At 35.6% G+C, this 14,662-nt stretch overlaps 1 protein-coding gene across 2 annotated transcripts in view; it reads left to right on the top strand.

The window, feature by feature from the left end:
* Window positions 1–14,662, top strand: part of NCAM2 (neural cell adhesion molecule 2) — a 562,390-nt gene that overhangs the window by 289,744 nt on the left and 257,984 nt on the right. For both annotated transcript variants that reach the window (XM_066369923.1, XM_066369924.1), the window contains exons 2-4: window positions 3,877–3,951; window positions 7,127–7,333; window positions 9,123–9,266. In XM_066369923.1, coding sequence (XP_066226020.1) covers window positions 3,877–3,951; window positions 7,127–7,333; window positions 9,123–9,266 — 426 coding nt within the window. The remainder of the gene's footprint in view (window positions 1–3,876; window positions 3,952–7,126; window positions 7,334–9,122; window positions 9,267–14,662) is intronic.

Consider the following 14,662-nt stretch of genomic DNA (forward strand, 5'->3'; position numbering starts at 1 on the left):
TGAGAAAGAGAGAGGAAGGCAGAGGAAATAGATTAAGCAAATGCAGGGTGATAGGACTGTGAGTCAGTGGAAAAGGAGTGGGAATAATTCATCGCTGTCTATAGCTGCAGAATCATTGGAAATAAATAATTGGAAATAAACTTTGAAAGTTTAAGTTTCTTTGAATTAAAATTTGTGTAGTAATTATTTATTTGGCCAGAGGAAATCTACTTTGAATTCTTTTGAGTAGGCACGTTAAATTAAACTGTTTTAGAAGCATACATGTAGCACCCTGAGAAATACTTCCATGGGAAGAGAGAATGAAGAGAAGAAAGTCAGAGAAAGAAATCTAGAACTTGAAATATCACTCTCTTAGATTAAAATCAATATCTCACATTGTAATTCATGAGTACATTTTTTAGGCAGAAAGAGTCTTAAAATTAAACAAGAATGCATACAGGTGATATTTCAGAGGTTATATCTTCAAAATCTGAAAACTGATGGTGATTAACAGTGGAATGTGAACAATTTTTGATGGAAGGGGTTCAGTTTGCACATAGAAAGTTTGAAATTAAAATATGCTAACTGTATGCTAGCTGAGCGTTGTAAGTTATAAGTTTAGATTTTTAGGAAAGTTCAGTTTGAAAATACAGAGAAAAGGTAATTGATGCATGAAATAGAATAATGTCTTGAGAAAATAAAGAGAGGAAAGTAATGAGAAAGGAAAAAAATAGTCAAAATTCCTTTTTTAAAATTTTAACTGTGTTACCTCTTTTCTGCCTCCTTCTCCTCTATTGGTAGGTGTTGGTCAAATAATTTGTAAAATATTATTTTTATGTTTGATTGCTTATAGTTTGCATTGGGAGCTGGGCAGGTATGTCTATGAAATTGCAAATTACCTTCCTGCTTGGGAAGGGCTATTGTTTTGCCAATGTTTGCTGGAGGAGAGGTTTTTCTCACCAGAAAGTTTTGAAAAGAGAAGAGAAGAAGAAGAGAGAGAAGCCATGTTTTGCAGAGTAAGAGAGGAGAGAATGCACGATGCTGAGGAAGAAGCCATGTGCAGAGAGAGAGAAGGTGTGCAGATGAGGAACACCTGAGGGGCTTTGTGAGCTCTGCTGAGACTGGTGGGGCATTTGATTCTAGGAGAAGCCTGAGAAGATTCTCCTGCTTGTAGAACTGAGGGAAGTGTTTTCCCTATGTGTGTTGCTTGTCGGTCTGTGCAAGACTTTAGTAAAGGAACGGCCCACCTTTTTTTGGCTCCACTGTTCCTTTACCTTCTGCTTGAATTCAATAAGAACCTGCATGTGCATGGCCGCAATGGCCGTGGCTACTGACCATACAGTAGGTATGCCCCAAACTTCTCCAGATCATAAAACCACTGACCACTTGCCTAGAATTGTGGGTCCTCCAAGTCTCATCCACCTCTTTAGAGTCAAGCTTCTTATAAGGGAAATCTCAAATTCTTTAATTCTTGTAACTTGCCTGTGTTGATCCCATTACACGTAAACTAAGTTCATCCAGAGAATTAGTTACTTCTCAAAAGGAAAAGTCCTCTTCTATGAATTTTCCCTGGAATTGATAGTTAATAGTGCATTATTCTCTTGTTTCTTGGTTCTACTGGTTCTTCCCATTACTTCTGACTACTGTCATTTTCTTAACATATCTGAAGTATTAGACTTACCTGAACACTTGAGTCCCCCTAAGGTGCCAGGCACTGAGTATTCAGGGGTTGTGAATATAAGAAGGACCCAAGACTAAGAGGAAAGAACAATGCCATTGTAGCCCAGCCTGAGTTTCCCAGACAGGTTTTCTGCAAAAGAAGAAATTTATCCTTTGGAGATAGAGAATAAAAGGAAATATTGTAAAGAGCTCAAACATGTTTGAAAAGTATTTCCTGATGAGTTCTTCCTTTCTTATGTGTTTTTTTGTTTGTTTGTTTTTGTTTTTTTGTTTTTTTGTTTTTTTTTTTGCATTTTTCCGAAGCTGGAAATGGGGAGGCAGTCAGACAGACTCCCGCATGTGCCCGACCGGGATCCACCTGGCCCTTTCTCATGTTTTTGATTCCACCTTTTATTTCTTTAAACATTTTCAACATAGTTATGTTACATTCTTAGTCTCATCCTATTTTTTGAAATTGTATGTTCTTCTATTGGTTGTTTCAAGTGACTAATTTCACGGTGCCTTCAATTGCTATTTTATTTTATAATGTCAGAATGTGCATTTAGGTTAAAAACAGCTTCATTTATAAAAATCTTGGGCAGGCTGGGCTGATGATATAGATCTTGTTTTTTGTTGTTTTTTTGTTGTTGTTGTTTTGTTTTTTGTATTTTTCTCAAGCTGGAAACAGGGAGAGACAGATAGACTCCCGCATGCGCCTGACCGGGATCCACCCGGCACGCCCACCAGGGGCGATGCTCTGTCCACCAGGGGGCGATGCTCTGCCCCTCTGGGGCGTCGCTCTGCCGCAACCAGAGCCACTCTAGCGCCTGGGGCAGAGGCCAAGGAGCCATCCCCAGCGCCCGGGCCATCTTTGCTCCAATGGAGCCTTGGCTGCGGGAGGGGAAGAGAGAGACAGAGAGGAAGGAGGGGGGGGTGGAGAAGCAAATGGGCGCTTCTTCTATGTGCCCTGGCCGGGAATCGAACCCGGGTCCCCCGCATGCCAGGCCGATGCTCTACTGCTGAGCCAACCGGCCAGGGTGATATAGATCTTCTTAAGGAGATTTACATTTGCTTCTGTCACTTGGCTGTGAACCCTGCATGTGACACTATTTTTAATTTAATTTTTCAGGTTGCATTTCACATGTTTATAGTTAAATTTCCAAACATGAGGTATGGCAGAACGGTGGTTAATCTATTTAAGGAGAAACATTTTCCCTCTACATAGGCCAGGAAAGAGCTTTCTTTGTCTTCACCTTTTGCCAGTGGGCTGATTTATTCTAACCCTTCTGATAGTATAGATTAACTTTATTCTGGTCCAGTGTTACCTGGTATTCTGTAACACCCTTTTCTAGACAATCTTGGATTGCATCTCTGTGCAATCTGTTCACCTTTTGGTTACGATGATCCACAAATTTCCAGTGTTGACTTGTACTATAATTTTTAGATGTTTTTTGTTTGCTCCCTTGTAGCTCCATTACTTTACTGAAAGCTCAGGCATGCATTTCTGAATACAAAAGATAGTGGGATTAGGGTTCAGGGAGTGGTCACACTCTCTTGTTTATCATATTATTAGAAATAAGTCTTTCAATTTGTATTAAAACAATATTAATTATCTTCTAAAATTCTACAATCTTCATCTATTTCATTGCAATTTGAGAACAAATTTATTGAACAACTCACCTATTTTATTGCCATTGTTTTGGTTGTTTCACTTAACTTGCTTATCTTGTCAAAATCAGTGTTCACTTACCTTTCCCTATGTAATGCTCCCTCTCTTTCCAGTTTCCTTTCATAGAACTATTTTAATATGTAGTCAAATTCTAGTTAATTTATATCTTTATTGTTGTAATATAGTGTAGAATTTACTCTTTTAATCAAGGTTAAAATTCAGGGCAAAAATTTTCTCTAACTGTTGCCTAATCAAGTAGCACATATAAACTTTACATGTAAATATAGAACAGCTGTCTGAGTACAAATTTTCTCATTTACTTGACAAACAAATTTCAAAATATTCATTTGAAAGAGTTCTGTATTTGGTCTAGTTGTGAAATATAAATACATATTAAAATGTGACATTCTGTTTGTTAGGTCATGTTTTTAAAACTTTCCTTTTTTTATAGATTTTAAAAATTGGGGGAAAGTAATTGCTACTTAAATCATGTGGTTTCTAAATCATATAATAAAATCTTAGAATTCATGTTAAAAACTTTAATTAATTGTTACTCAAATTTTTTTCAGCTCTTCTTCAAGTGACAATTTCACTTAGCAAAGTAGAGCTTAGTGTGGGTGAATCTAAATTCTTCACATGTACAGGTATGTATTACAAATATTTCCAGATTGCATGCTTTATACTTTAATTATTTAATATAATATTTTGGCAAAATTTAAGTTGTGCAAAACTCAATTCTCTAAAAATAGTATCTTGTATTATCATGGGGTTTATAATAATTAGAAAACTGTTAATTGCTATATTTTACTTAGTAAGCAATAGAATTTTATTTCTATTTTAAGTTATTAATTTTTATTGTCAAAATTAATAACTAGCTTATTTATTTTGAAAATAACATTATATATAAGTTATACATAGTAACTTAATAAATTCAAATATTATACCTATCTAAATGATAATTTAGATGAATGTAAATATTATAACTAAACAATCTTTTTAAGTATACTATGAATAAACTGGATATGGTACAATCCACTAGTTACTCATGCTGAAAATTTTAGTATGAAAAGTGATTTAAAAGTATTTATAAATCAGTAATAAATTTTAAGATTTTTGTGACTATTAATCAAAAGTATTATATATCATTATACTTCTGGGAAATTATATGGACCTCATTTAGTTTAATCATGCACATGCAGAATTTTTCAGAAGACATTTAAATATTTAAATATCAAATTCTAATTCATCTGTAGAACTCGCAAATGACCATTCTACTTCTCTTTAGCTCCATAATACTCATTTTATTCATAAAATCTTTATACTTAGTTTTAAAAATTATTAATTTAGTACCAAAATTATTTTCTAGAGCATATTTAAAGTGTTTCTATTTCTGCTTTTATTTAACAATTCAAAACTATGTAGATTTTTTTTTTAATTTTATTTATTTATTTATTCAGTTTTAGAGAGGAGAGAGAGAGGGAGAGAGAGAGACAGAGAGAGAGAGAGAAGGGGGAGGAGCTGGAAGCATCAACTCCCATATGTGCCTTGACCAGGCAAGCCCAGGGTTTCCAACCGGAGACCTCAGCATTTCCAGGTTGACGCTTTATCCACTGCGCCACCATAGGTCAGGCTCAAAACTATGTAGATTTAATGCCAGACATAATAAAATGACCACTCAGTGAAAATCCAGAGTATACTCTTTAATAATAAAATTTGATACCATAATATTAAGGATGAAATATCTAATTTCTATATTTTATAGACTATCAATATATTTTGTTGTGTGAGATTTTTTTTGTAATGTTCACATTTAAAGTGATGCTCATTTACATTATTCTTTTGTGACTTCTCTATGGTTGGGGAATTTAAAAAATACTTCCTCTAAATGAGTTATTCTATAACCACTATGGTATTATGGATTTGTTCAGAAAATAACATAACTGAGATCCATTTAAAATTTAAGCTCTCTTTCTTACTTTGCTCTGGCATGTCTAATTTGATGTAGAAAGGAAACTAATTTGTTTCTAAAGTGATTTGTTAAAAAAAAAAAAAAAGAAGAAGTAGGAGGCCCTGGCCGGTTGGCTCAGCAGTAGAGTGTCGGCCTGGCGTGTGGGGGACCCGGGTTCGATTCCCGGCCAGGGCACATAGAAGAAGCGCCCATTTGCTTCTCCACCCCCCCCCTCCTTCCTCTCTGTCTCTCTCTTCACCTCCCGCAGCCAAGGCTCCATTGGAGCAAAGATGGCCCGAGCGCTGGGGATGGCTCCTTGGCCTCTGCCCCAGGCGCTAGAGTGGCTCTGGTCTCCACAGAGCGATGCCCCAGAGGGGCAGAGCATCGCCCCCTGGTGGGCAGAGCGTAGCCTCTGGTGGGCGTGCCGGGTGGGTCCCGGTCGGCGCGTGCGGGAGTCTGTCTGACTGTCTCTCCCAGTTTCCAGCTTCAGAAAAATACAAAAAAAAAAAAAAGAAGGAACAATTTTCTTCAAAGAGGTCCTGCAGATGTTAGCCAACTTTATACATTTTCCACCGATACATTTGAGTTAGTAGTGTATACTGTTTCCACAAATTATCTCTCAAGTAATTAGGTGAAATACATCCTTTTGGTGACTAAAAGCAAACAGGAAACTTCAGCTTTTACAAAAAGCATAATAACTTAGATTCTGAATTGGAAAACTTAAATATATGTTTACTCTGTCATGATTTGGTGTAATTACCTAGCAGTATAAATATAATTCCAATGTATTCTAATTATCATATGACTAAATGGTTAACAGTTTTAGATTAAAATGATAAAAATACTGATTTCAGTTGGGAAAAGAGATTAAGTCCTCATATTAAAAATAGTCATTGGCTTTATATGGACGCATATAATGACTTGAGATATTAATTTAAAATTCAGTATTATCAAAAACCAAAATTTATTTTTTATAAGATTTCCCATGAGCTCTGCTTTTCAGGGGGAAAAAAGCTCTAACTACTGACCCTAGCAAGAACTAAATAGGTAAAATCATGCTAGAAATTGTGTTTTTTTTCATATATGTCAAGTATTATTTATATCTGACTCAATGGCCCTGGCCAGTTGGCTCAGCGGTAGAGCGTCGGCCTAGCTTGCGGAGGATCCGGGTTCGATTCCCAGCCAGGGCACATAGGAGAAGTGCCCATTTGCTTCTCCACCCCTCTGCCGCGCTTTCCTCTCTGTCTCTCTCTTCCCCTTCCGCAGCCAAGGCTCCATTGGAGCAAAGATGGCCCGGGCGCTGGGGATGGCTCTGTGGCCTCTGCCTCAGGCGCTAGAGTAGCTCTGGTCGCAATATGGCGACGCCCAGGATGGGCAGAGCATCGCCCCCTGGTGGGCAGAGCGTCGCCCCTGGTGGGCGTGCCGGGTGGATCTCGGTCGGGCGCATGCGGGAGTCTGTCTGACTGTCTCTCCCTGTTTCCAGCTTCAGAAAAATGAAAAAAAAAAAATATATATATATATCTGACTCAATGGCCAAAGCAGTTTCATAATTTACTGTTGCTATAGTCCATAGATTACTATGGTAAAGATTCAACTATCATAGTTTTAATATCATAGTGGATGTTTTCTATGGAACTTTTGGGTTTTGCTTACTCAAATGAGATTGAATCTTCAATGCTAGATAAATAAGATGAACATGTGTTCTAACATTTGTGTTTACTTTCAATTTTGTAAGATTTTCATCTTTCCAGTCATTTTCTATTTATATTTTTTTCTAAATTGCTAAAAGTTGTTACGTAATAAGTGCATGCCAATGTGAAAACAAGCACTTGAAACATATTTTTTCAAACATTTCTTTTCCCTGACTGCAGCAATTGGTGAGCCTGAGAGTATAGATTGGTATAATCCTCAAAGAGAGAAGATAATTTCAACACAGAGAGTAGTGGTGCAAAAGGAGGGTGTCAGGTCACGATTAACCATCTACAATGCAAATATAGAAGATGCAGGGATATATCGTTGTCAAGCAACAGATGCCAAAGGACAGACACAAGAAGCTACAGTTGTTTTGGAAATTTACCGTAAGTCATGCATTTATTACTTGATTGAAATTGTATTTATGTAAAAATTCAAAGTAAAATGTGTTTAATAAAAACTAACACTCACAGTGCATCTCTAAAATAGAATAAATAATAGGGAATAGTTGACCATATGGAGCCAATTACCTTGGTTATATCATATAGATGGAAAAGTTTTCATTTTCTCAGGCCATTAAGATTCTGCTGGGAAACAGAACACAGTACTTCATTTAGTGGTATGAAATACCTAGAGTACTTTTTTACTCTAAAATAAAAGGTCATGATTAGAACCTGAAATTGTTTATGTGATAGCAGTGTCCAGTATAGAATGAGAATTGGGAAAGGGCCAGTAAGGGAAGTAGACAGAGAAAAGCTGAAAACTTCCCTAAACTCATCTAGTGGGCAGTGATATGTAGCCAGATACTTCAGCACACTTACACTTCATGTTATGATTTGAGATCTATTGCTTCCTACAAGCCTTTCCCTCTTCTCAGGTTTAGCAGTCATCACCTTATTTAAGAACACTGTTGACTCTCTGGGTTGAAACCAGGCTGTATCACTTATTTTATGGTCCTAAGCAGCCACCTAACCTGTCTGTCTTTAGTTTCTTCATCTATAAAATGGATATAATAATAGTACCTACCTCTTACATAGAGTTTTTTTCAAGACTGCATTCATTTATATTGCTTAAGGCCTAAGAATAATGCTTTATAATTATTATGTGATAGTTAGCATTTCTACCAGTGAAAAATTCTAAAGATTTTTGAATACTAGCTTATAAGGCATCTCTTCCTTATAACTTTGTTTCTTTATTATTCTAGGAAAAGGATTTCTTAATAAACCAATGTATCCCCCCAGCATGACTTCCTCTTTGATGACCAAGGGAATTTGTTGCCACATTGTTGCACTCATTTTTCCTGATTTCCACCCCCTCCCTCAATTAGCTCCTCAAGGAGAAAATATTTTTCTTTTTTATGTGACCCCTACTGAACCTATTTCACATTCAGAAAGATTTTTTCTTACTTTAAATAATGTAAGGAATAATATAAAGGAAGATCTCTGATATTTTATGTGAAGGTAAAGAAATACATTTATTTTTTCTTGGCAAGAAAACCAAGTTACTTTTGTGAACATTTCTTATTAAGCATACATATTCTGTTCATTTATTAATTGTACACATTTATTAGGTGCCTATGATATTGGGTATCTACTCTGTGGCAGACAATATTTTAATTTCTAGACACTCAGTAATGACTAAAACAAGAAATGTCACTGGCTACTTGGTGCTGATATTTTAGTGATGAATCAAACAATTTGTAAGCTTTGAAAAATAGGTAGAAGCTAGCTCCCCATTCTATGGAATTCTATAGTAAAGAAATTAAGTAGTGTGGAGACACAGAGAGAGTTGCAGTGGGAAGGGAGACGGCTATTTTATCTTTGGAGGTCAAGTAGAAATCTGAAGGAATTTAGAGAGAGCAAATGCCAAAATGTGAGAACAAACCTGGACCGTTGAAGGAATTGAAAAGATGACAATTTAAATGGAGCACAGAGCACAGGAAGAGAGGGGAGAAATGGGATCAAAGTTGTGGAGGCATAGCAAGCACTTCAGACTTTCTTCTCAATGATGGGGGAAGTTACCAGTGAGAGGAATTATATTATCTGGTTTAAGATTTTAAAGGATTTACATTTAACTAATTATTTAATTATAGCATCAGTCAACAGATTCTGGAACAGATTATTGAAAGAAGTAAGCAATAATACTTTTATGGTTTATTTTACTTTCTTGATACAGAAAAACTCACCTTCAGAGAAGTGGTATCGCCTCAAGAATTCAAACAAGGAGAGGATGCGGAAGTGGTTTGCCACGTTAGCAGCTCACCTGCACCTGTTGTCAGCTGGTTGTATTATAATGAGGAAGTCACTGCTATTTCCGACAGTTAGTATTTTGGTAACATCCTAAGTTATATGTTCTAATAATATTGTAATTTTTTAATGGACTGAATCTACTTGACCAAATATAGAAATTGAAATTTTGACTGTAATCATTAGACGACTATTTTGAGAACCTTAAAGCTGTAAATCAGGAAATGGCAAACTATAGACCCAGGAAAAGTTCAGCCCCTTGCTGTTTTTTGTAAGGTGTTTATGAGAATACAGGCATGCAGAATCTCTGCATATTGCATGTGGCTGTTTTAGGGACAGGATTGAGCAGCTGTGACAGATGGTTTGGCCTATAAATCCTATAGTAATCATCTGGGATTTACAGAAAAAGGTTCCAGGCCCTTGCTTTATCCAAGAAAAATATTACATATACATACAAGGATACTAAGTAAATGAAGTAATTAATCTGAATGCATTGGCCTGACCTGTGGTGGCGCAGTGGGATAAAGCGTCGACCTGGAACACTGAGGTTGCTGGTTCGAAACCTTGGGCTTTCCTGGTCAAGGCACATATGGGAGTTGATGCTTCCTGCTCCTCCCCCTTCTCTCTCTCTCTCTCTCTCTCTCTCTCTCACACTCCTCTCTCTCTAAAAATCAATAAATAAAATATTTTTTAAAAATGAATGCATGCAAATTCTATGTATTATAATTCAAACATGATTTTATGGGCTCACTCTCTGTAAATATAAAATAATATCTATATGAATCCTGTTTATTATTCTGACACTATTTTTTCAAAGACACCTACATATTCTAAATATTGTGGTAAGATACAGATGGATAATAGATAGAAAAGTGCATTCTTCAGATGATATGATCCTATACATCGAAAACCCCAAAGAATCCACAAAAAGACTACTAGAAACAATAAGCCAATACAGTAAGGTCGCAGGATACAAAATTAACATACAGAAGTCAATAGCCTTTCTATATGCCAACAATGAAACAATTGAGAACGAACTCAAAAGAATAATCCCCTTCACGATTGCAACAAAAAAAAATAAAATACTTAGGAATAAACATAACAAAGAATGTAAAGGACTTATATAATGAAAACTATAAACCATTGTTAAGGGAAATCGAAAAAGATATAATGAGATGGAAGAATATACCTTGTTCTTGGCTAGGAAGAATAAATATAATCAAGATGGCTATATTACCCAAAGCAATATATAAATTTAATGCAATTCCCATCAAACTTCCAATGACGTTTTTTAAAGAAATAGAGCAAAAAAATCATCAGATTTATATGGAACTATAAAAAACCCCGAATAGCCAAAGCAATCCTAAAGAAAAAGAATGAAGCTGGGGGCATTACAATACCTGACTTCAAACTCTATTATAGGGCCACGACAATCAAAACAGCATGGTATTGGCAGAAAAATAGACACTCAGACCAATGGAACAGAATAGAAAGTCCAGAAATAAAACCACATATATATAGTCAAATAATTTTTGATAAAGGGGCCAACAACACACAATGGAGAAAAGAAAGCCTCTTCAATAAATGGTGCTGGGAAAACTGGAAAGCCACATGCAAAAGAATGAAACTGGACTACAGTCTCTCCCCCTGTACAAAAATTAACTCAAAATGGATCAAAGATCTAAACATAAGACCTGAAACAATTAAGTACATAGAAGAAGACATAGGTACTCAACTCATGGACCTGGGTTTTAAAGAGCATTTTATGAATTTGACTCCACAGGCAAGAGAAGTGAAGGCAAAAATTAATGAATGGGACTACATCAGACTAAGAAGTTTTTGCTCAGCAAGAGAAACTGATAACAAAATAAACAGAAAGCCAACTAAATGGGAAATGATATTTTCAAACAACAGCTCAGATAAGGGCCTAATATCCAAAATATACAAAGAACTCATAAAACTCAACAACAAACAAACAAACAATCCAATAAAAAAATGGGAAGAGGATATGAACAGACACTTCTCCCAGGAAGAAATACAAATGGCCAACAGATATATGAAAAGATGCTCATCTTCTTTACCTATTAGAGAAGTGCAAATCAAAACGGCAATGAGATACCACCTCACACCTGTTCGATTAGCTATTATTAGCAAGACAGGTAATAGCAAATGTTGGAGAGGCTGTGGAGAAAAAGGAACCCTCATACACTGTTGGTGGGAATGTAAAGTAGTACAACCATTATGGAAGAAAGTATGGTGGTTCCTCAAAAAACTGAAAATAGAACTACCTTATGACCCAGCAATCCCTCTACTGGGTATATACCCCCAAAACTCAGAAACATTGATACGTAAAGACACATGCAGCCCCATGTTTATTGCAGCATTGTTCACAGTGGCCAGGACATGGAAACAACCAAAAATCCCGTCAATAGATGACTGGATAAAGAAGATGTGGCACATATACACTATGGAATACTACTCAGCCATAAGAAATGATGACATCGGAACATTTACAGCAAAATGGTGGGATCTTGATAACATGATACGAAGCGAAATAAGTAAATCAGAAAAAAACAGGAACTGCATTATTCCATACGTAGGTGGGACATAAAAGTGAAACTAAGAGACATTGATAAGAGTGTGGTGGTTACGGGGGGGGGGGGGGAGGGGGGAATGGGAGAGGGAAAGGGGGAGGGGGAGGGGCACAAAGAAAACAAGATAGAAGGTGACAGAGGACAATCTGACTTTGGGTGATGGGTATACAACATAATTGAACGACAAGATAACCTGGACTTGTTATCTTTGAATATATGTATCCTGATTTATTGATGTCACCCCATTAAAAAAATAAAATTATTAAAAAAAAAAGAAAAAAAAAAAAGAAAAGTGCATTCTTCAAATGGTCTTTATGGTTTTGATTCCAACTGAGCTAAAAATCCAGAATAATATGACAGCTTATATTGAAAGTATAATTTGCTTACATTGTGCTACTTTACCATTGTGCCTCGGGAGCATTTTCAATTTAGAATATGTTTCAATGCACCCACATTTCAGAGAGGTACATGATAACTGAATCCTTTAAAATAATTTCCATCTTGGATGATTCCGTTTTATGTTTCTTAGAGATGAAACTTTTACAGCATAAAGGAAAGAAAACAGAGTAGCTATTTTTAAAAATAAACAGAGAATGTATTATAATTATATTTAATAGTCAATTCTTTTTAATTTGGAGATTTTTTTATTTGATATTTTCAAAGCTTGTCATTATTGAGTAAAACCCATAATAAGTTAGTGAAAAATAATATTTTATTTCCTCTTATTTTCTTTCAGGAAAACTGCTTTGGATTTTATTAACTAATTGCATGAACAAATTATGCAATATATTTTCAGCTTTTTGCCTCTTAATAATAACAAAAAGACACTTCTTTGATGGGAATTAAATGACAATGTCTAAACATTTCAGATTGCCTAATTTTGGTTTCAAGTGTATATCTGGTTTATTGTAAACCTTAATTATAAGAAGGATTTGAAATAAATTATAGTTTGTTAAAAGATGCATAGAAAAAAGCCTCAAAGCAGTGATTGACAGTCAATTGCAGTGATACAGAAGTGAGGCCTCCAGGCTGCAGTGTATACATATTCCCCTAGTACCTGGCCAGGATGGAATGATGTGAAGATGCAGTTCCATTATGGCTCTATGCTTTATTTGGTCCTAAAACTTAAGACAGCTTTTCTAACTGCTCTGTACCTAATTCAGATTCTTCAATGCAAACTAAGTACTATATCCATTTTTTTAAAAAAGTGGTTGAGAGTTTTAAATAATACATTAGGAAAATAATTGTTAAATGAATGTATGACTGTCAATTCTCAGTTTCTCAATAAATCACATTTTTTTCTCTTATTCCTTCCTATTGAGGTTTTAAGTCTTGGGAATCAATCTTTTTTTTTTTTTTTTTTTTTTTTTTTTATAACAGAAAAACAGAGAGAGGGTCAGATAGAGACAGACAGACAGGAAGGGAAAGAGATGAGAAGAACCAATTCTTTGTTTCAGCACCTCAGTTGTTTATCTCATGCTTTCTCATATGTGCCTTGATGGGTTTCGGGGGCTTACAGCAGAGCGAGTAACTCCTTGCTCAAGCCAGTGACCTTGAGTTCAGCCAGTGATGTTTGAGCTCAAGCCAGCAACCATGGAGTCATGTCTGTGATCCCATGCTCAAGCCAGAGACCCCGTGCTCAAGCTGGTGAGCCTGTGCTTAGGTCAGCAACGTTGGGGTTTCAAACTAAGATCCCATGCTCTATCTACTGTTCCACCACAGCCTAGTCAGGTGAGAATCAGTCTTAACAAAATTATATGCATTTCGATTATATCTAGAATTAAAAAAATCTAATATGAGGAGAGTGGTTAGACTAGATTTAAACTTGAAATGTAACTGAGTTTCATGGTAGGCAAAATCATTTTTTAATGAAAAAGAACACCATTTTTCTTTTATTCTAGGATGTAAAGGATGTAGATGAGGAAGAACATACTTTTTTAGCCTTTTAATATTGGAAGAACTTAACACATAGTTCATTATCCAACAATTTGTATGTTCATAGTGGATTTACAAGATGTAATATTCTCCATCTAATTATACCTCACATGGTATCTTATCTTTTTTTTAAGCATCTGGAATAAGATTAGACTCATAACTAAAAAAGGAACATGTATGGGATTTAGAATAATGTAGTGTTCTCAGGTAAATTTTTAAAGGCTCTGTGTGGTATAGGAGTCAAGTTTTGGTCTAGATGAAACAATGAAGACTTGGAAATGGCCATCTTATTAGGCATGTTTTAGGTAGCAGTTGTGTGGCAGATATTTAGAGTTAAAGTTCCAACAGAACATTTGAGGTGAAGTTTTCCATGTGGATTGTTGGTAGGAGATCAAATGCTAAAGAACCCAAGCAATTAGGGACTAAAGGTGACACTTTGTTATAAAAGTTTCTTGACATTCATTGTCACCCTGATGAGGTAGTGAAATTAGATTATCTGGTTTTAAAGAATCTAGAAATTAGATTATCTGGTTTTAAAGGATCTAGATTTAACTAATTATTTTATTACAGCGTCAACCAACACAGATTTCAGAACATGTTATTGAGGGAAATAGGCAATAATACTTTTATGCTTTGTTTTACTTTTGATAAAGAGGAACTGGACTACTGGAGATGCCTATTCAGTCACAGCTAGTTTGAAAGTTATCTCTGAAACTTCCTAAATGGTTTGATCATTTCCTAGCAAAATACCCATTTTGCATTGTAAACTATGGATAAAATTGTATTATTCAATACAAATTTCATGTGATCTAATTCTAGCATAAGATTCATTCACCAGTTATTGAACACCTACTATTAATATATTTATGAACCTGGTATGCTAAATGGTGGTTATGCATGGTCAACAAAGTAAACAAGTTTCCTTTCTTCAAAATACGAA

Source organism: Saccopteryx leptura, chromosome 2 (genome assembly GCF_036850995.1).
Source record: "Saccopteryx leptura isolate mSacLep1 chromosome 2, mSacLep1_pri_phased_curated, whole genome shotgun sequence".
NCBI lineage: Eukaryota > Metazoa > Chordata > Mammalia > Chiroptera > Emballonuridae > Saccopteryx > Saccopteryx leptura.